The sequence below is a fragment of the Phyllostomus discolor genome, chromosome 5 (genome assembly GCF_004126475.2).
Source record: "Phyllostomus discolor isolate MPI-MPIP mPhyDis1 chromosome 5, mPhyDis1.pri.v3, whole genome shotgun sequence".
NCBI lineage: Eukaryota > Metazoa > Chordata > Mammalia > Chiroptera > Phyllostomidae > Phyllostomus > Phyllostomus discolor.
In genome coordinates, this window is record NC_040907.2 from 23,644,750 (window position 1) to 23,665,684 (window position 20,935).

Consider the following 20,935-nt stretch of genomic DNA (forward strand, 5'->3'; position numbering starts at 1 on the left):
GACTAGACAAAGGTTTTATTTTTAGTGTTTTCTCCTCCTAGGGGTTTCACAGACCAGCTGCGGAAGATTTCCAAGGATGCGGGGATGCCCATCCAGGGCCAGCCTTGCTTCTGCAAATACGCGCAGGGGGCAGACAGCGTGGAGCCCATGTTCCGGCATCTCAAGAACACCTACTCAGGGCTGCAGCTCATTATCGTCATCCTGCCAGGGAAGACGCCAGTGTATGGTAAGGATATCTTAAGATTGCATTTTTCCTCAGTTATATCACACTCCTTTTAAAATTATGCTAAAACATATCCTAAAAGTTTAAAAAATTGAGACATTTTATACCTTACAGTATTTAAAACATACACTGTTACTCTAAAAAGACAGATCAGGAGGGCAAACTAAATGGTCTATGAAGAAACCCTGTGAAAAGAACTTCAGTAATTAAAGTAGGCATTACAAAATAATGGTTATGGGGAGAATTGTTATTAAAAATTACCAGTACAATGTAGTGATTATGGAGTCAGACTCTGGTTCTGGACTTAGACTAGACTGCTTAATACCCATGTTACTGATGGGTATAGTGCCTGTGTATGATCCAGATGAATTACTTAAACCTTAGTTTCCTCATCTGTGAGATTGGGATGCTAATACCTGATCCCTACAAGGTAGTTGTAAGGATTAAATAAGTTTACATGTTATAGCCTAAAATAGCACCTGTCATATACTAAAAACTTGGTCTTTATTAGCCATTATTATAAACAAATTAAAGTCTTGTGAGATTAGTGAGTTAAATATAAATCATTGAATCATTGAAAAACACAAAGAAAGTATAATTTTCAAACTACTGAATGGAGTACAATCAGTAAAGCTTAGAAATTATCAAAACATTCACAAAGGAGTTATTACATTTGATGGCATAAAAATTAAAATCGCTGTATGTCACAAATGTATAACTAAAATTGAAAGGAAACCAGTAGAAAGTGAAAAATATTTGCAGTAAGGGGAGACAATAAAAGAGTAGTTTATTATTAGTTGAAATATTCTTACAGGTATGTTACAGTGTTCAACAAAGAAAAGAATTACACTTTTAGGTGAGCATGCAAAGAATATAAACCAGCCCTGGCTGGTGTGGCTCAGTGGATTGAGCGTGGGCCTGCAACCCATTCAATTTCTAGTCAGGGCACATGCCTAGGTTGCAGGCCAGGTCCCCAATTGGGGACATGTGAGGGGCAACCACACATTGATGTTTCTTTCCCTCTCTTTCTCCTTCCCTTCCCCTCTCTCTAAATAAATAAATAAAATCTTGAAAAAAAAGAATATAAGCCAAAATTTCTCAAGAAAAAACAAGTAAATATATGAGAAAATGTTAGTTTTTACCAGGAGTTAAAGTACAAATTAATAAAAAGCAAAATTGTTAGATACTAAATTAGCAAATATATTTAAATAATATAATACCTAGTGCTTGTGAGTATGCAATGAATCTAACATTTTAATCCCTTGTTGATGTATTAAAATTGATAATATTCTTCCCATTAAAATTATAAAAATATTTTTTAGTCTGCATTTCAGTATTTCCAATTTCAAAAATATATTCAAAGGAAGAATTCATAATGTAGAAAAATCTCTATGCACGAAATTTTGGTAATATGTGTAATATTGAAAAAATACTGAGAACTGCCCTGGCTGGTGTGGCTTAGTGGATTGGGTACTGGCCTGTGAACCAAAGGGTCGATGGTTCAATTCAGGTCTGGGCATCTGCCTGGGTTGTGGGCCAGATCCCCAGTAGGGGGCACAAGCGAGGCAACCACACATTGATGTTTCTCTCTCTTTCTCTCTCCTTTCCCCTCTCTCTAAAAATAAAATCTTAAAACTACTGAGAACTGGTTTTAATCGATGGGTAAGTTATAGTATGTTGATGAAATATTATGCAGTGATTTAAAATGATGGTTATAAATTCAAAAGGTTTTTTAAGTTGTGACAGAATACAGAGGTTTTAAGCTGAAAGAGTTTGTAAAGTCAGTAGAAAAAGAATAAAAATTGAAAAAGAGACACAGGACATAACACAGAAAAACAACTAGTCAATTATCTCATAAAAGGGTGCTCTGCCTCATTAGTCATTAAAGAATATGAACTATAATAAGTTATTTTCACCAAGAATTATAACACTCATTTTTGGCAAAGGTGTGATTAAATATACACTCTCCTAAACTGTTGATGTAAAGAAATGTTGGTATTAACAGTCTCCAAACTGGTGTTCGTGCCTGCTTTCCATTTCCCTTTTAGTCCATTCTGTACACTGCTTCCAGGGTGATATTTTTAATTAATAGATTTTATTGTATTTATGTTTTAAAGTTCTTAGTTTATTAGTCCTGTCACGAAAAATCTGCACACTCACACAGGCAGTCACTGAGGAATCCTTACTCCCGCTGCCCAGCATCACTTTCTGCTGGCACCAGCGCTGGCCTGCGCAGGCCCCTGACTTTCTCGTTTTGCTCCTGTGTTCCTCCCTCTGTGCTCCCGAGTGCTTCTCATGCAGAGTGTCTGGCAAGTCTGTGGGCTCGTTTTTCCTGGTGTGATCCAAGGAACCACACATTGTGACAAAGCCCGTTGTCCTGCCACCACCAAGACAGGCCCTGAATCCAGACACAAAGATGACGTCTGGTGTGGTCTTGCACATTTTGGCTCATCTCCCCCAAATTTCTGTCTCAGGTACTGTTGCCTTCTCACAGTGAAGGACGTCGATGACCACTTGTTTCTGCTGAAGTAGTCTGTTGTTCATGAACTTGTGGTCCAGATAGTTACTGTGTCATTGGTGATGGTGGCCCGTCTTCAAGCAGCCAGGGAGGAAAAGAGCTAAATTTTATTTTTTAGAACAGTTTTAGATTTACAAAAAAATTGAGCAGATAATATAAAATTCCTATATGCCTCCCCTCCCTACTATATACACAATTTTTCCTACTATTAATATTTTGTATAAGTGTGGTACATTTAATGAACCAATATTGATAAATTGTTAAAATATTTCCACAGTTTATTCATTCTTTGTGTTGTAGAGGTCTGTAGATTTTGATAAATGCATAACGTCATGAATCTACTATTACAGTATCTTAAAGAACAGTTTCACTGTGCCAAAAGTCCCCAGTGTGTTCATCCCTCCTTCCTGCCCTTCCTCCCTCTCCTCAGACCCCTGACAGCCTCTGGTCTTCTTATGTTTTCATAATTTTACCTTTTCTGAAGTGTCGTATAGTTGGGTCATCAGGCTCTGTTGTATAGTTGGGTCATTAACCCTTTGTTAATTGGCTTTGTTCACCTAGCAGTATGCATTTAATGCTCCTCCATATCTTTTTGTGGCTTAATGAATAATTTCTTTTTGTTGCTGAAAATTTGTCATTGTATGGATGGACTGCAAACAGCCTGTTAACCATTCACTTATTGAAGGGCATTTTGATTGCTTCCCGTTCTTGTCAATTATAAATAATGCTTCTGTAAACATTTGTGTGCAAGTTTTTGTATGGACATGAGTATCTATTTTTTTTCTTTTTGTGCTAATGTAAGTCATATTGTGTTTTTAATTTTAAACTCCAGTTTATTTTTGGTATTTAGGAAAGCAGTTGACTTTTGCATGTATACTAGTATGATGTTAAATAGGGGTAGTGAGAGGAGACATTCTTGCGTTGTTCCTGATCTTAGGGGAAAGCATCTAGTTTCTTAGCACTAAGCATGATGGCAACTACAGGTTTTCTGTAGTTTTTTATCTAGTTGAAGAGGTTGCCCTGAATGCTAGTTTGCTGAGAGTTTTTATCATAAATGCATGATGGAGTTTGCCATATCTTTTTTCTGTATCTATTGATACGATCCTCTGGTTTTTCATTTTAGTCTTTTAATGGGATTGAGTAATTGATTTCTGAATGTTGAGCCCAGCCTTACATACCTGGTATTAATCCCACTTGATCATGGTATAAAATCCAATACAATTTCGGATTCAATTTGCTAATATTTTGTTGAGGGTTTTTTTTTTATTATTTTATCATTGTTCAATTACAGTTGTCTCCATTTTCCCCTCACCCCAGCCAAACCCACCTCCCTCCCTAGCTTCCACCCTTCTTCTTGGTTTTGTCCATGCGTCCTTCATTGTTGAGGATTTTTGCGTCTATGTTTATGAGAGATATCGATCTATAGTCTTTCTTGTCTGGTCTTTATCTGGTTTCGATATTAGGGTAATATTGGCCTTGTATAATAAGATATGAAACATTTCCTCTGCCTCTGTTTTCTAGATGTAATTGTAGAGAATTGGTATCATGTCTTCTTTAAATGTTTGGCAGAATTCACCAGAAGAACCATCTGGGCCTGGTACTTTCTTCTTTGGAAGTTTATTAATTATTGCTTTAATTTCTTTAATAGATGCAGACGTATTCCGACTATCTAGTTTTCTGTGTGGGTTTTGGTAATGTCGTTCAAAGAATTGGTCCAGTTTATGTAAGTTATCAAATTTGTGGGCCTAGAGTTTCATAATATTCTTTTATTATCTTTTAAATGTCAATGGGACCAATAGCAATGGTCTGTATTTCATCTCTGATATTAATAATTGGTGTCTTCTCCTTTTCTTGATTAATATGGCTAGAGTTTTATCAATTTCATTGGTCTTTTCAAAGAACCAGCTTTTTGGTTTTGTTGATTTTTTTCTGTTGATTTCTTATTTTCAACTTTATTGATTTCTACTCTAATTATTAATTTCTTTCCTCTGCTTGTTTTAGAACTATATTGTTCTTATTTTCTTTAAGGTGGAAACATAGAAAATTGATTTTAGATCTTTTCTTTTTAAAAAAATCTTTTGTTGTTGATTTTTAGAGAGAGAGAGAGGAAGGCGGGGAGGGAGAGAGAAACATTGATTTGTTGTTCCATTGATCTGTGCATTCATTTGTTTCTTCCTGCATGTGCTCTGACCAGAGATTGAACCTGCAACCTAGGAGCATTGGGACAATGCTTCAACCAGCCGAGCTATTTGGCCAGGGCTTTCCTCTTTTCTAATAAATGCACTAAAATCTGTAAATTTTCCTCTAAGCATTGCTTTCACTGGATCCCACAGATTTTGATACATTGTTTTTCATTTTCATATAGTTCCAAATGTCTTTAAATTTCTTAAGACTTATTTGATTTATGTGTTGCATAGAATCATGTCATTTAATGTAGAAATATTTGGGGATTGTTCAGCTATCTTTCCATTATTGTTTTCTAGTTTAATTCCATTGTGATCTGAGACCACATTATGTATAATTTCTATTCTTTTCTATTTGTTAAGGTGTGTTTTTGGAACAGAATGAGATCTATCTTGGTGAATGTTCCATGTGAGCTTGAGAAGAATGTGTTTCTGCTGTTAGTAGATAAAATATTTTGTAGATGTCTCCTAGAGTCAGTTGATTGATGCTGCTGTTCAAGTCAACTGTATTCTCACTGATCTTCTGACCACTGGGTCTGTCAATTACCAATAAAAGGGTGTTGAAGTTTCCATTATAATAGTGAATTTGTCTTTTTCTCCTTGAAGTGTTATCAATTTTTGCCTCACTTATTTTGACGTTCTTTTGTTAGGTGCAGACATGCTCAAGATAGTTATGTCTTCTTGGAGAATTGAGCATTCTACCACTGTGTAATGTCCCTCTTTCTCCCTGATAATTCTAAATCTGAAGTTTGCCTTGTGTGAAACTAATACAGCTATTCCAGTTTTCTTTTCCTTGTGTTCCCATGATATATCTTCTGGTTTTGCTTTATTTTTAATATGTCCTTAATTAAACTTTTTTTTTCATCCATACCTGAGGATATGTTTATTGAGAGAGAGGAAGGGAGGGGGAGAGACAGAAAGAGAGAGAAAGAGAGACATCAATGTGAGAGAGAAATATGGATCAGTTACCTCCCATACATGCCCCAATTGGGGATTGAACCTGAAACTTAGGTATGTGCCCTAACCTGGGATTGAAACCTCAGCCTTTTTGTGTATGGGATGATGCTCCAACCGAGCCACCCAGCCAAGATTTAATGAGTCCTTGTATTTAAAGGTTTGTTTTTTCTTTTGAAGGCAATATGCAGTTAGTTCTTAATTTTATCTTCCCCTGTTATTGCCTTTTCTGGTTTTAATTTAGCATCTTTAATTATTTCATTTCCTCTCCTCTCTTAACATATCAGTTATACTTGTTTTATTTTTCTTTTTATTGATTTGAGAGAGAGATCAATTCATCACTCTATCCGTTTTTGCATTCATTGGTTGATTATTGTATGTGCCATGACCAGGGATTGAACTTGCAACCTTGGTATATCAGGACAACATTCCAGCCAGCTAAGCTGCCTGGCCAGGACCAAATTTAGTTGTTTAAAAAATTTTTTTTGGTGGTTGTCCTGGAGTTTGCAATATACACTTACAACTGATCTAAGTCCTCTCTCAAATAACTCTGTACCTCTTCACAGATAGTGTAGTTGCCTTATGACAACATATTTCCAATTCTTCGCTCCTGTCCCTTAAAACATTGCTGTTATTCATTTTATCTATTCATATGCTATAATCAAACAAAACATTATTATTATTTAAAATAGTTACCTATTTATTTAAGAATAAGAAAGTAAGAGTTTATTTAAATATTATTTATTCTTCTCTGACCTATATAATTTTCCTTCTTTCTGAAAAACTACCATTTCTTATAAGCAAATCTACTGTCAACAAATTCCCTTCATTTTTATCTGTCTGAGAACGTATTTCTCCTTCATTTTTTAAAAAGTCATTTAATTGTTTAATGTGTGTTTGTAAATCAAATTACCACCATATGGTTTCAAGTGTTAAAGCTTTCTGCAATTCTTATTTTAAAAAACAGCCCTTTTACTCCCTAGCTGGTGTGGTTCAGTGGATTGAGTGCCAGCCTGTTGACCAAAGGATCACCGATTCCATTCCCAGTCAGGTCACATGCCTGGGTTGCAGGCCAGATCCCCAGTAGGGGGGCATCAAACCACACATTGATGTTTCCCTCCCTCTTTCCATCTTTTTCTCCCTCCATTCCCTGCTTTAAAAATAAATAAATAAGCCAGGGTACATGCCTGGGTTGCAGGCCATAACCCCCAGCAACTGCACATTGATGTTTCTCTCTCTCTCTCCCTCTCTCTCTCTCTCTCTCTCTCTCTCTCTCTCTCTCTCTCTTCCTCCCTTCTCTCTCTTAAATAAATAAATAAATAAAATCTTTAAATAAATAAACAATTACCAAAAAAAACCCAGCCCTTTTAAACCCTTTATCCCAATAGTTTTTCTCATGGAAAAACTCATCATTTGCCACTTCCTTTTATTTCATTTTTTGTGTCCTGAGTACTGCTACCTGTGTTTCAGCTGCTTCTGTATGTAGTCTTGCCTTCTTTTGCCTGAGCCCTAGGATCTCTGCATTTGTCTCATGTTTATAGAGGTGGTGGCTTCCCTTAAGTCAGTCATTTGGTGTCAGGCTTTGATCATGGTTTTTATTCCTTCTGATGTGCTGTTTTCGTGGGAGTATTCCTGGGTTAACTTCTTTTAAACAAATTCTTGTGTGCATGTGTGGTAAAATATACATAACATAAAATTTACCATTTTAACAATTTACAACTACACAATTCAGTGGCTTTAAGTATATTTACATTGTTGTGAATCGCTACTTACCCATTATCCATTCTATCACCACTACTCATTGCCAGAACTTTTTTTAAACTTTTTTTTAAAGATTTTTTACAATTTATTTATTTTTAGAGAGGGAAGGAAGGGAGAAAGAGAGAGAGAGAAACATCCGTGTGTGGTTGCTGGGGGTTGTGGCCTGCAACCCAGGCATGTGCCCTGACTGGTAATCGAACCTGCGATGCTTTGGTTCACAGCCCACGCTCAATCCACTGAGCTACACCAGCCAGGGCTGCCAGAACTTTTTTATAATCCCAAGCAAAAACTCTGTACCCATTAAACAGTAACTTCCCACTCCCCCTCCCATCAACTTCTGGTAGCCTCTGTTTTACTTTCTTTCTCTATGAATTTAACTATTCCAGGTAAATTCATATAATATAATCATACAATATTTATCCTTTTTTTTCTTGCTTAGTTCACTTAGCATAATGTCATCAAGGTTTATCCATGTTGTAACATGTGTCAGAATTTTATATTCTGTGTGGGATAGTATATATATAACACAAAATTTACCATTTTAACAAGTACACAGTTTAGTGGCATTAAGTATATTCACATTCTTACATGACCATCACCAATATCCACCTCCAGAACTTTTTCATCATCCCTAACTGAAACTCTGTACCCATTAAACAATAACTTCCCATTCCTCCCTCACCTTAGACAACTACCATTCTTTCCATCTCTCTGAATTTGACTGTTCTGGTTTTCTCATCTAAGTGAATTATACAATATTTGTGACTGGTTTATTTCATTTAGCATAATACCATCAAGGTTTGTTTATCCATATTGTAGTATGTGTCAGCATTTTTTTCTTTTTAAAGCTGAATAATGTCACATTGCATGTGTATACTGCATTTTGTTTATCTATTCATCCATCAGTGGACACTTGGATTACTTCCATCTTTGGGCTATTGTGAAGAATACTGCTTCGAACATGGGTATGCAGCTGTTTGTTCCAATCCTTTTACTTCTTTTGGATGTATTTCCAGAATTGAAATTTCTGGATCATATGGTAATTCTGTGTTTAATGTTTTTAGCAATTGCCATACTATTTTTCACAGCATCTGCACCATCTTGCATTTCTGCCAGCTGTGCACAAAAGGTTCCAGTTTCTCCACATCCTTGCCAACACTTACTTTCCTTTTTTTTTATGCCATCCTATTGAGTGTTGAAGCAGTATCTCATTGTGGTTTGGGTTTTTATTTCCCTAATGATTAGTGATGTGGAGCATCTTTTCATGTGCTTGTTGGACATTTGTATATCTTCAAAGAAATTCCTATTCAAGTCCTTTGGCTACTTTTTAAGTGGCTTATTTGTTTTGTTCTTCTTGAATTATGGGAGTTACTGTTAATTGTTCCTACCAGTTACTGGCTTCATCAGCTTCTGCTTGTAATAAGCTGATCTTGAATGTGATTCTGTGTATGCCCCTGTTTTGGGGTGGTAGTTTGTTCTGTGAACTCAGTTCTCTGATAGATCTAAGAAAAGTCAATGATTTTCAGTTTGTATAGCTGTTGCCTTGTGAGAACAGGAGTGATGACTTGCAAGCCTTTGTACATATTAGAGCTATAACCAGCATCCAGGGTGGTCTTTTTAAAATATAAATCTGATTTTATCTCCTTTTCTATCACCCCCACTTTAATCATTTTTCATTATGTAATTGATAAAATTAATATTTAAGTGAATCTTCCAAGGATTTGCATGTTCAAATCATGACTTTATAACTCTTTAGGATTTGTCTCACTTTATGCTTTCCCCCCACCCACAGAAATTCTTTGTTCATCCCCTTCCTTCTACCTGTATTGCTTCTCATAACCCACTTTCCACCCTTCACCAAGCAAATGTACACTCTTGTGAATTTAAGCTTAAACATCCCTTCCTTGGGAAAAGCTTTGCCTGACCTCCTTGACAAGGTCTAATTCTTTCACTTGTATTGTCTTATAGCACCTTGCACCACTCCTTTATGTTGCTTTCACAGTTGTAATGTTAAATTTGAGTTGTAATTTAACTAGTTTTCTCCGACTATACTAAAAGCTTCGTGAAGACAGCCACAGTGTCTCTGTTGACTCACTATTGTATATCTAGAACCTTGCACAATATTAGCATGTATTAGGTGTGCATTAATATTTGTTGAATGATGAATGAATCTTTAAAGAGGCCATTTTGTCATATCTATGAAAATGTTAAATATATATATACCTTTGACCCCTAATTCTACTTGTAGAAATTTATTCTGAAGCTATGGTTTCACAACCAAACAAAAATAAACATACAAGGGTATTACTCATAGCATCATTTGAAATAATGAGAACTGAAACAAGCAGTATATGATACCTTATGGCATTTAAAAACAGGATAACTATAAGAACATACTGTATTATTACGTGAAAATGACAAGTTGCAAAATGGAATATCTAGTATGTTCTCAATTTTTATTTTAAAATTCTGTGTGTTTTATATATAAGAAGTTATATACACTGAATTCTGTATGGTAGTCTAATGGCAGAGAAGGGGAAATAAATAGGGGCCTTTTATTCCTTCCACTGTAATACCTGTGTATTTTTAAATTACAGGTTAGAGAATAGGATTATAACTGCATTAAAATCATATAAATGGAGAAAATTACTGGAAGAGAGGACAGTAAAATACTAATAAGGGATTTATGTATGATTTTTTTCTTTATGCTTTTTCAATTGTGGTTATAGTTTTAAAAGATATATAGATATATATATAGATATATATATATATATATATATATATTTTTTTTTTTTTTAGAGAGAGGGAAAGGAAGGGAGAAATAGAGGGAGAGAAACATCGATTGGTCGCCTCTCTCATGCCCCCAGCTGGCAGGGACCTGGCCTATAACCCAGGCAAGTGTTCCAACTGGGAATCAAACAAGCGACCTTTTGGTTCACAGGCTGGCACTCAATCCACTAAGCCATACCTGTCAGCTATAGTTTTTTTTATGCTAGTAAAAATAAACTTTCTTATACCAAGAAGAAAACAACTGGAAAAATTATCAGTAAATACTTAAGCTGATCTTCAAAGCAGCATACATTACGTTATAGCAGCATTGTTTTAGTACTGGTATAATTTTTGCTACCCTGTAATACAGTAATGTATTTCAAGGGGAGAAACACAGCAGCTTAATTTTCAGTAAAGTTCGACCTTTTTTCTAACGAGACATATCTGTATTTGTTCCATAGCGGAGGTGAAACGTGTAGGAGATACACTTTTGGGTATGGCTACACAGTGTGTTCAAGTAAAGAATGTAATAAAAACATCCCCTCAAACTCTGTCAAACCTGTGCCTAAAGATAAATGTTAAACTCGGAGGGATCAATAATATTCTTGTACCTCATCAAAGGTAAGTTAAGCTATTCACTTAATAAAATATTCATTATTTTTAGTATTTCAGTTTTTCTGCATATTACAATATCTATCATCTGTGTAAGAAGCCACTTTGATGATTCTAAGTAGACACCTTGGCAAAAAGTTAAGAGTTTAGATTGGCAAGATTAAGAGATTTTCTTGTGGAAATCCCCTCTTACCTCCATTTTCATTTAGTATGCAAGATACCTCTTGCCTAGCTAGAAAGTATTGAAAGCTTTACTTATTTCTTACTGGAGAGCCCAGCTTGAAGAATTGTTTCGTTATTTGATGGTCATCTTCAAGCTAATGTCATGTGGCTGTTTACCTGGAAAGTGGGGGAAGAGTGGAGGGCCTGGGGGGATGGGGAGCAATGTTAATTCAATAGATCAGTTAAGTGAACCGTATCAATCCTTGCTGCAGTCAGTGGGAGAGCAGATGGTACTGTTGGGTCACCATCATGTCTAGGAGCTGTTAGGAAGTATGACACATAATAAGCTAGAAACAGGAGCTGGGGAAGAAGCTGTTACTTGGAGAATTGAACAGCAAGTTTCCTTTTAATAGCTAAAGCAACTAGGGCTTTAAAAGGTTAAATATCTTGACCATTAGGCATACAAACAAGTATTACATTAAGGATATATGTTTAACATAAAAGTTCTTTTTTTCCCCCTTTTTCCATCTGCCTCTACTTCCTATCCTTATTAAATATGAGAGATTTGCAAATGGAATGAATATAGAATGTTATCAACAATCCCAAGAACTAAGAAACAATCATTTGAATCTTAAAAGATATAGTTCCAGAAATAAAATGAACTACTTTAGACGGTAACTATGTTACTCAAATTTATACTTTTGGCCATAGAATGGGGAGTAGTAATCCCTTTCAGTGTATAGTTGAATGATTCTTTTTCTCCTAAAGAGATTACATAAACTAAAAACGTAAGTAGATTCAACAAAAATTAGTACAAATCGGTGGATTAATTTGAAGTTTAGCATTTTATGCCTGTTACGAGGAACACTGGCAGCAGCTGGCCTTTGCAACCACCATCACCAAGACTTCAGGCAGAAAACTGCTCTGAATAAGACACTGGGTAGACCCACGGTGACAGCTTTTACTTCACTGACTGGGGGGATTCATGAGTTAAGGGAATAATGCTGTCAGTATTTGAGGCCTATGAAGCTGTCTGTATAGAACCTCCTCTGTGCTGTGTCAGCAGCTTGCAGTTGTGTTCCAGTAGTATGAAACAGTTAAATGGATAATGAAAAAATGGATTGACTAATGACTAACTCTTTTTTAAAATGTGTTTAAGACCTTCTGTGTTCCAGCAACCAGTGATATTTTTGGGAGCAGATGTCACTCATCCACCAGCTGGTGATGGGAAGAAGCCTTCTATTGCTGCTGTGAGTATCATCAGGCAGATTTATCTTACCTAAAGTTTAGAAGATCAGTACTTTGGTTTCAATTTTTGAATTTTAATGATAGTTTCTTTGAAACCAACTTTTATAAATATAAAGAGAGTCAACTTTCATAAGTTCTTTAGATTTTTTAAAAGAATGATTCTGCTCTGGTTTGGGGCTACAGTTTCCATATATAGCTATTAAATCAAGTTTATTAATTATATTGCTCAAATCTTCTGTTTCCTACTTTAATTTGTCTAAACCCCTCCATGATTTTATGTTTTCAGTTACTTTTTATAATTCAAAGAGATTGTTTATGTATTTCAGTGGTGACTTTGATACAGAAAGATACATTATATTTAAGATAGGTAGTTGGAGATTTTTCTATCTAAAATATCTTCCACCTTTGTTCATTTTAATACTTTGCACTTGAATTCTTCGTTTTAATACTGCCGCTCCTACTTTTAACATCTGCCTGCTGTAGCTTTGCCTATTTCTATGCCTGTAACCATTCTGTTGTCAGTTCTTTTAAGTGTCTTTCTTATAAACCACAGAAAGCCAGATAATATTTTACCCAACTTGAAAATTGCTTCATTTTAACAACTGCCAGTGTTTTCAAATGTCAACATATTTTAGGAATATTTAGTAAATTTTAGAAATTAAGCTGTAAGATTTTTGTATTTTTTCATTATCCATTATAATAATCTTTATATAAATTTTAAGTTTTAACAATCTGATAAATCTTACTTATCTTTGAAAATGATAGTAACATTAAAATTTTTACATATTTAAAAAGCTCTTTTGAATATTACATATTCAAAAGCTATTTTCATTAGTGAAGAAAATTGACTTATATATTAATAAATTATGGTGCTTTGTATTCTTATAGTTATGGATGAATTGTTTAATTTCAAGTGTCTTAGAGATGGTAGTGAGCCATTTGATATTCATAAAAATGTTCTTATAAAAGATAAAATGATTTAAAAAAGGAATTCAAGACTTAATTTGGGTTTGCTATTTTGAGGCCCTTTTCTAAGAAAAGGAAGTCTAAACATATTGGAATTCTTTTGGGCTTCTGGGTAATCATTGTCCTTTTCTACTAAACCTCTTTCCACCAAATATCCACTTTTATGATTATTAGAGATCTTGGAAATAGATTTTATTAACTGATTCTTTTTGATGTATGGCTTCTTTTCCCAAGAACTTAAAGACTAGTGTGAGAAACAAATACAAGTAATAAATGTCATATAGTATAATACACATTACCTTGATTGTGATGGAAATTAAAATTTAGATTGCCAAAACCTAGTGCATTTGGAGAATGTTGAAAAATGCAAGGAATTGAAGTGTAGTATAGCAGCCTGTGAGGCCAGTATGCTTTTGAGAGGCTTTTTGTGCCATCAGAAGGGGTATAGATTTATTTTTTAGTAATGAGATACTATGCAGTTCTTTATATATTTATATATATATATTTATATTTAGTAATGAGATACTATATATTATATATAAATATATATTATATAATGTATAATGTATCTCAATATAATGTATATAATGTATTTATATAATATTTATATATAATATATGGTATCTCACTACTAAATATAAATATATATATATGAGATGAAATAAAAGGAGATACCACCTCATGTACATAAATAAGTAGGCAAGTAGTTCTGGTTCATTTTTGTAAAAGCTTGACTATTTTCTAATCTAAGACAAAAGAAAAAACGTAAGAATTTTCCATGCTTTGGTTTCAAATGAATAAGATACACCTAACAGGAAGTTAGTTTCCCTAAGTCCTAGATAGAAAACATAAGTACATCACACTAAAACTTGACTATGGATTCAAGCCTTCTGGTCTAGGACATTGCAGTAAAAGAGGTAAAATTCTTATAAAATTTGTGAAACATAGCATTTCTGAGGTGATGCCAAAGTCTACAGTATGGTTTCTGGTGGTGTGGCTTCCTGAAGTATAAAAGATATAAAGAGAAATCAGGGGTTTGCATGGGTCGTCTCTTTTACTTATCTCCTTTATCTTACTGTCTTTATGTACATCTTTTGTCTCTTTTCCCCCCTTGCTAATCATTAGGTCTACTAGCAACATCCAGAAATTAGTATCTAATTGTTCAATGTGAAGTGCACCCTTCTTATGGGAAAATAAGTTTTGACCCTGTACTAGGCCTTTTATTTTGTTCTTCACTAGGAATGATCTGTTTTTTGTTAAAATAATATATAAATCTAGCCCTGGCTGGCTTAGCTCAGTGGATTGAGCGCGGGCTGGGAACCAAAGTGTCCCAGGTTCGATTCCCAGTCAGGGCACATGTCTGGGTTGCAGGCCAGAACCCCCAGCAACCGCACATTGATGTTTCTGTTTCTCTCTCTCTCTTCCCCTCCCTCCCTTCCCTCTCTAAAAATAAATAAATAAAATCTTTAAAAATATATATATATAAATCTAAATGAAATCCATGTACTTTCTTTCAATTTTTTTTATTGCAGTAAGTTCATATCCATGTAGTTTTGATAATCTTAATTTTTCTTTTTCTTTACTTTTCCAACTTAGGTTGTAGGGAGTATGGATGCCCACCCAAGCAGATACTGTGCTACAGTAAGAGTTCAGAGACCCCGACAGGAGATCATCCAGGACTTGGCCTCCATGGTCCGAGAACTTCTCATTCAATTTTATAAGTCAACGCGGTTCAAACCTACTCGAATCATCTTCTATCGGGATGGTGTTTCAGAGGGACAGTTTAGGCAGGTTGGTTGCTTGCCAATATGATGAGGGATCTCATCATATTATGGTTAAATCAGATACTATGTTTATAATATGGTATCTAGTTCTGAAGTTAGACGCCTTAATTAAGTTGAGAGTTCCTAAAGTCAAAATTTGTTGCTTCCTTAGAGATTTCCCTTCTAAAATGTTTACTATGGATATGTAAGCCTAGGTTGCTAAGACTGTTTGCTGTTAATAGATAAGATGAAATACATGAGATTAAGAAATACTGAGACTGCTCTGACTGGTGTGTCTCAGTGGGTTGGGTGTCATGCCACAAACTGAAAGGTCATCAGTTCAATTCCCATTCAGGGCACATGCATGGTCCCCTGTTAGGATTATGAGAAGCAGCTATTAGATGTTTTTCTCACACATCAGTGTTTCTCTCCCTCTCTTCCTCCCTTCCCCTCTCTCTAAAAATAAATAAATAATTTTTAAAAAAGAAAGAAATAGCCCTGGCTGGTGTGACTCAGTGGATTGAGTGCCAGACTGGGAACCAAAGGGTTGCAGGTATGATTCCCAGTCAGGGCACATGCCTGGGTTGCAGGCCAGGTCCCTGGTGGGGGATGCTCGAAAGGCAACCACACACTGAGGTTTCTCTCCCTCTCTTTCTCCCTCCCCTTCCTCTCTTTAAAAATAAATAAAGTCTTTATTAAACAAAAAGGAAGAAAGAAAGGAATACTGAGACTAAATAATTATCTTACTTTGAAATGTGTGTAAGAGAACGGCTGACTATATCAAATCTTTCCATTTCATCTACTCTAGGTATTATATTATGAACTACTAGCAATTCGAGAAGCCTGCATCAGTTTGGAAAAAGACTATCAACCTGGAATAACCTACATTGTAGTTCAGAAGAGACATCACACTCGGTTATTTTGTGCTGATAGGACAGAAAGGGTAATTTTACATCCGTTGTCATACTAGCATAAGCCAACTTGATCTAACATAGTACTTTACACAAAGGCTCTCTGCCAACACCCAAGTTTCTACTGTATGGTAGCAGATTCAACTAAGACTGTGAATATAGAATCATCAAGATAGGTTAATACTTAAAATTTTTTAACTTTCTAGAATTTCTGGTAACATTCTAAATGTTCCACATTCCTTTCATGCTTTTCTGTTGTGAAGAAACTCAGTTTTAGATTTTTTTCTTTCTGTTCATAATGTCCTTAAATGTTAAAAGAAGAAAGGTACATTCTCTTTTGAAAATACCTTGTAAAAATTAGTTTTTTTAAAAGCTAGGGGCTTTCTAAAGTGATTAGTGGAAATTCTTACAGACTAATTTTTAAATAATGATTTCTTAGAAATTCACAGAATTTTTTCTATATTTTAATGTATGTATTTTTATAATTAGGGGATGGACGTATATGAGATATGTCCAGAAAGTATCCAGCCATGCACTATGAAAAATACAGACATTTATCAAAGAAGATACAAGAAATATTGTACATAAGACAGTGACACCTCAGTCCCCTTCACAGTAGGCACCTTGGAACCTCACACAGTTCTCCTGATCCCTATCAGCTGCCCCATCATATTTTCCTGAATTTCATCAACAGTCTGAAATCTCTTCCCTTTCAAAGGTGATTTTAGTTTGGGGAAAAGTCAGAAGTCGCAGGGCACCAAATCTGGGCTGTAGGTGGGGCTGAGTCACCTGGGTGATTTGATATTTTGCCCAAAAAAACTCTGCACAAGACATGAGGCATGATGCATGAGGCGCATTGTTGTGATGAAGCTGCCACTCACCTGTTACCCATAGCCGCGGCCATCTGAATCATCCATTTCTGTTCAAGCTTAACACAAAATCTGATGCAGATTCGTTGCTCTACAGTCATTTTTAATGTGCCAGCCACATAGTGCATATGCATACTCCATAGCATCTACCACCCCCACCGACTAATACAGTGAAGTCATCATTGTTCACACATGTGCATTCCAGTCCACTCTCCTTGGCTACCAGGTTACATCGAGGTCGCTCAAACCATTCTCATCATATTAACAATGGCTGGACTTTTTCCAGACAGACTTTGTATGTATTTTAAAGTGTTTTATTAATAACCCTTCCATTATTTTGAACCATCTTATTCACATACCTACTCAAGAGAAAATCATGGTGTCTGTTTCCTTACAGTATATTGAAACTGCTAGTGCAAAATAAAAGGAACAGGGCCTTTGCAGTCATTTCTGTGTTTGACTCCCAGGTCTGTCCTTCATTGTATGCAAGTGGGCAAATTATTTTATATTCCCTAGTCTTAGTTTCCGCAAACAAACGGGAATAATACCTGACTTGCAGGGCTATCAGGATTAGAAATAATGTACGTAGGGTGCCTGACAAAAGGGGTTATAATACGTTGACTGTTGTTGATGTTATGGTCAGCATTCTTTCTCTAAAAATAGTGTTCTTCGAGGAAAATGCTAATTTTCATAAATTACACACTCATGAGTACTTGCTGTGCACAAGTACCATAAATTGGAGTAAAGTAAGCTGAAAAAATTTTTTCAGGTTTTCAACCCATGCTGGGATCAACTACCAGCTAAACATATAGTAAGAACTAATAACTTTTTGTTCATCATCTCTCACTTTCAGCAACACTAAGAATAGTAGTAACCAGGACTAGAATAAGGTCTCCTGTTAATGCCTGCTTAAGTAATATTTCAAGCTGAAATTAGTGAATTGTGGGATCAGCCTATATATTTATATATTTTTAAAAGTGCTTTTAGACACATTTTTTACATTTGTTTTGTTTAAATTTTGACCAAATAAATCCAGGTTGGAAGAAGTGGCAATATCCCAGCTGGAACAACGGTTGACACAGACATTACACACCCATATGAGTTTGATTTTTACCTCTGTAGCCACGCAGGAATACAGGTAAGCCAACAAACACTTGGGTGAAATATTTTAATTCAGGAATGTCCATTAATATGTATACCTTTTTTTAATCTCAGAAAAAGGAGAGAGGAATACCCTTCTCTGTACCCCAGATTGTTTCCACATGAAATTAGATGAAACTTTCAATAAATAAATTTCTTCCCCTTTCTTACTTTGAGAGGGACTTATTTCTATTTAATTCAGTGCTGCTTAGACTTCCCAGAAGCAGAGACAGAGCCTGTATTCTTGTATCTGCTCCTCTTTACAATCAGTGTTGTACATTTTCGTGGAGAGTAATTAAAAACGAAATTGAGAGGACCTTCTAGAAATAATATCTACATTATCACAGTACATTTTGAGCCTAGTATTTCCCTCCATGTATCCCATGGAACACCGCTGCTATGACTTTTTAATAAATACCACAAATGAGGGGAAAAAAAGGTTCTCTGTTCAAATAAATTTTGAAAATGCTGGTTAGAGCAGATTTTTTTTTATTTTGGAACTTCTGGATACCACTGATAATGCAAATGCATCTTCAAGACAGGAATATATCCTCAATGAATTTAACCAAAAACTTTAATTCTCTTTATAGCTCAATTTTTTATGGTTTTATTTCTATGTTACCTGTCTCATCTCTAGAATGTGTCTTATTCATTACTGTGTGGTGGCACCTTGATACAGGACATGGCATATAGTGAGTGTTTAGTAAATACTGAATGTGTGTGAAGGGACAATATATTATGTATACATTCTTTAGGGGAGAACATAATTTAGAGGAGGTAAATTTGATAATAATTTGAATTTTATCCCCAAAATCTTGCAAAATATTTGACAAACAAATATTGTTAAAGTACAAGCTAATCTTCTCCTTTACTCTTTTGCCACTGCCATTTCCTTAGTTCACACCTTCATTATCTCACACCAAAATTAGTGCAACAGCCTCCTTAATTGCTTCCTTTGCTTTCAGTCTCTTCCTATTTCTAATCTGTCTTCATATTATTGCTGATGTTATTTTTATAAAACCTCAATCTCATCATACCTAAAAGCTCTCCTGTAAAAAAACAAACTGTGGTGTTTTTTCTGCCACCTACAGGTGAAAGCCCAAATTCCTAAACATGTCATTCAGTCTGATTCAAAATTTTCTTTTCAACTCCATCTTTTTCCCATCATGCACCATACTTTGTTCATATTGGTCTGGTAGCCATTCCCCAAATACACCGTGAAAAATTATGCCCCCTCTGCTTTGGTTAAGGTGGTTCCTTCTCTCTAGTGTCTCTTCACCCCAACATCCCCAAAAAGGCCAAATCTCACCCCTTCCCTACTCGGTGAAAAGCCAATGCTTACCCCTACAATTACGGCCCTTGGTGATCTCTTACAGGTTAAATGCCAGCAGTATTAATGCCACTTATTAGTTATTTTGTAATTATAGATGCTCTGTCTCTAGGCCTCTGTAAATTTTGTTTTAAAAAAAAAAACAGACTATGACCAGTGTGGCTCAGTGGATTGAGAAGAGGCCTGCAAACCGAAGGGTCACTGGTTTGATTCCCAGGCAGGGCACATGCCTGGGTTGTGGGCCAGGTCCCCAGTGGAGGGCACCTCATAGGCAACCACACACTGATGTTTCTCTCCCTCTCTTTCTCCCTCCCTTCCCCTCTGTCAATCAGTCAATCAATCAATCAATCAGTCAATTTAAGAAAAAAAAAAAAAAAAAAACAGGAAATCTTTGACTTTGTTTTTCTTGAAGCCCCTATTACCTAACATAGTAACTAATACATAGGAGCTCAAGTAAATGTTTTGGTGTTTTTATTATGGTAAAATATACATAACACACAACTTACCATTTTAACCATTTTTAAGTGTACATTAAGTACATTCACATTGTTATGCAGCCATATCCCCATCTATCTTAAGAATTTTTCATCTTCCCCAACACTCTGTCCCCATTAAACACTAACTCCCCATACCCCCTCTCCCCAGCCCCACTATTCTACTTTCTGTCTCTATGAAATTGACTACTACAGGTATCCAGGCACCTTAGATCAGTGAATCATATATTTGTCTTTTTGAAACTGATTTATTTCATTTATCATAATGTCACCAAGGTTAATTGATGTTGAAGAATGTATCAGACCTTTCTTCCTGACTAATATTCTATTGTATGTATATACCACATCCATATAATGGGTTGTTTATTCACTCACCTATCAACGGACACTTGGTTTGCTTCTACCTTTTGACTATTATGAATAATGCTGCTTTAAACATAGGTGTGCAGATGTCTGTTCAGGTCACTGCTTTCACTTTTTTTTATTGTATACCCAGAATCAACTAAATGTTTTTTTAATTGACTATTAAGTTAGAATATGTTTTGCTAATGTACAAAGCTGACTTGTTATATAACTTAGTCTGAGCTGAATATTTATTTAGAAGTTTAGAAATCAACAGTATGTCATTGCCTTTTCTGTAGGGTACCAGCCGTCCTTCACACTATCATGTTTTATGGGATGATAACTGCTTTACTGCAGATGAACTTCAGCTGCTAACTTACCAGCTCTGCCACACTTACGTGCGCTGTACACGTTCTGTTTCTATACCTGCACCAGCGTATTATGCTCACCTGGTGGCATTCAGAGCCAGATATCATCTCGTAGACAAGGAACATGACAGGTAATATAAAAGCATAACAAAACAGGTTTTTGCCCAAATTCATATATGGCCTGCATGTTAGGATTTTCTTGGGAAATTTCTTTGTCTTCATGTAAGTATGTGCCTCTCTGTTTATCATAAGCCTAGAGGTGCCATTTACAATTAAAGTTGCATGCGCTATTAGAAGAGTCAGTGACCCATATGAAGAGCAG

The 20,935-nt window shown here is 35.5% G+C and overlaps 1 protein-coding gene across 5 annotated transcripts in view; it reads left to right on the plus strand.

Annotated features, from left to right (window-relative positions):
• The window catches only part of AGO3 (argonaute RISC catalytic component 3), a 103,236-nt gene that overhangs the window by 78,661 nt on the left and 3,640 nt on the right, over positions 1 to 20,935 (plus strand). For all 5 annotated transcript variants that reach the window (XM_028512136.2, XM_036025770.1, XM_028512141.2 and 2 more), the window contains 7 exons: positions 42 to 226; positions 10,870 to 11,029; positions 12,342 to 12,432; positions 14,993 to 15,187; positions 15,968 to 16,102; positions 17,976 to 18,077; positions 20,545 to 20,744. In XM_028512136.2, the coding sequence (XP_028367937.1) occupies positions 42 to 226; positions 10,870 to 11,029; positions 12,342 to 12,432; positions 14,993 to 15,187; positions 15,968 to 16,102; positions 17,976 to 18,077; positions 20,545 to 20,744 (1,068 nt within the window). The remainder of the gene's footprint in view (positions 1 to 41; positions 227 to 10,869; positions 11,030 to 12,341; positions 12,433 to 14,992; positions 15,188 to 15,967; positions 16,103 to 17,975; positions 18,078 to 20,544; positions 20,745 to 20,935) is intronic.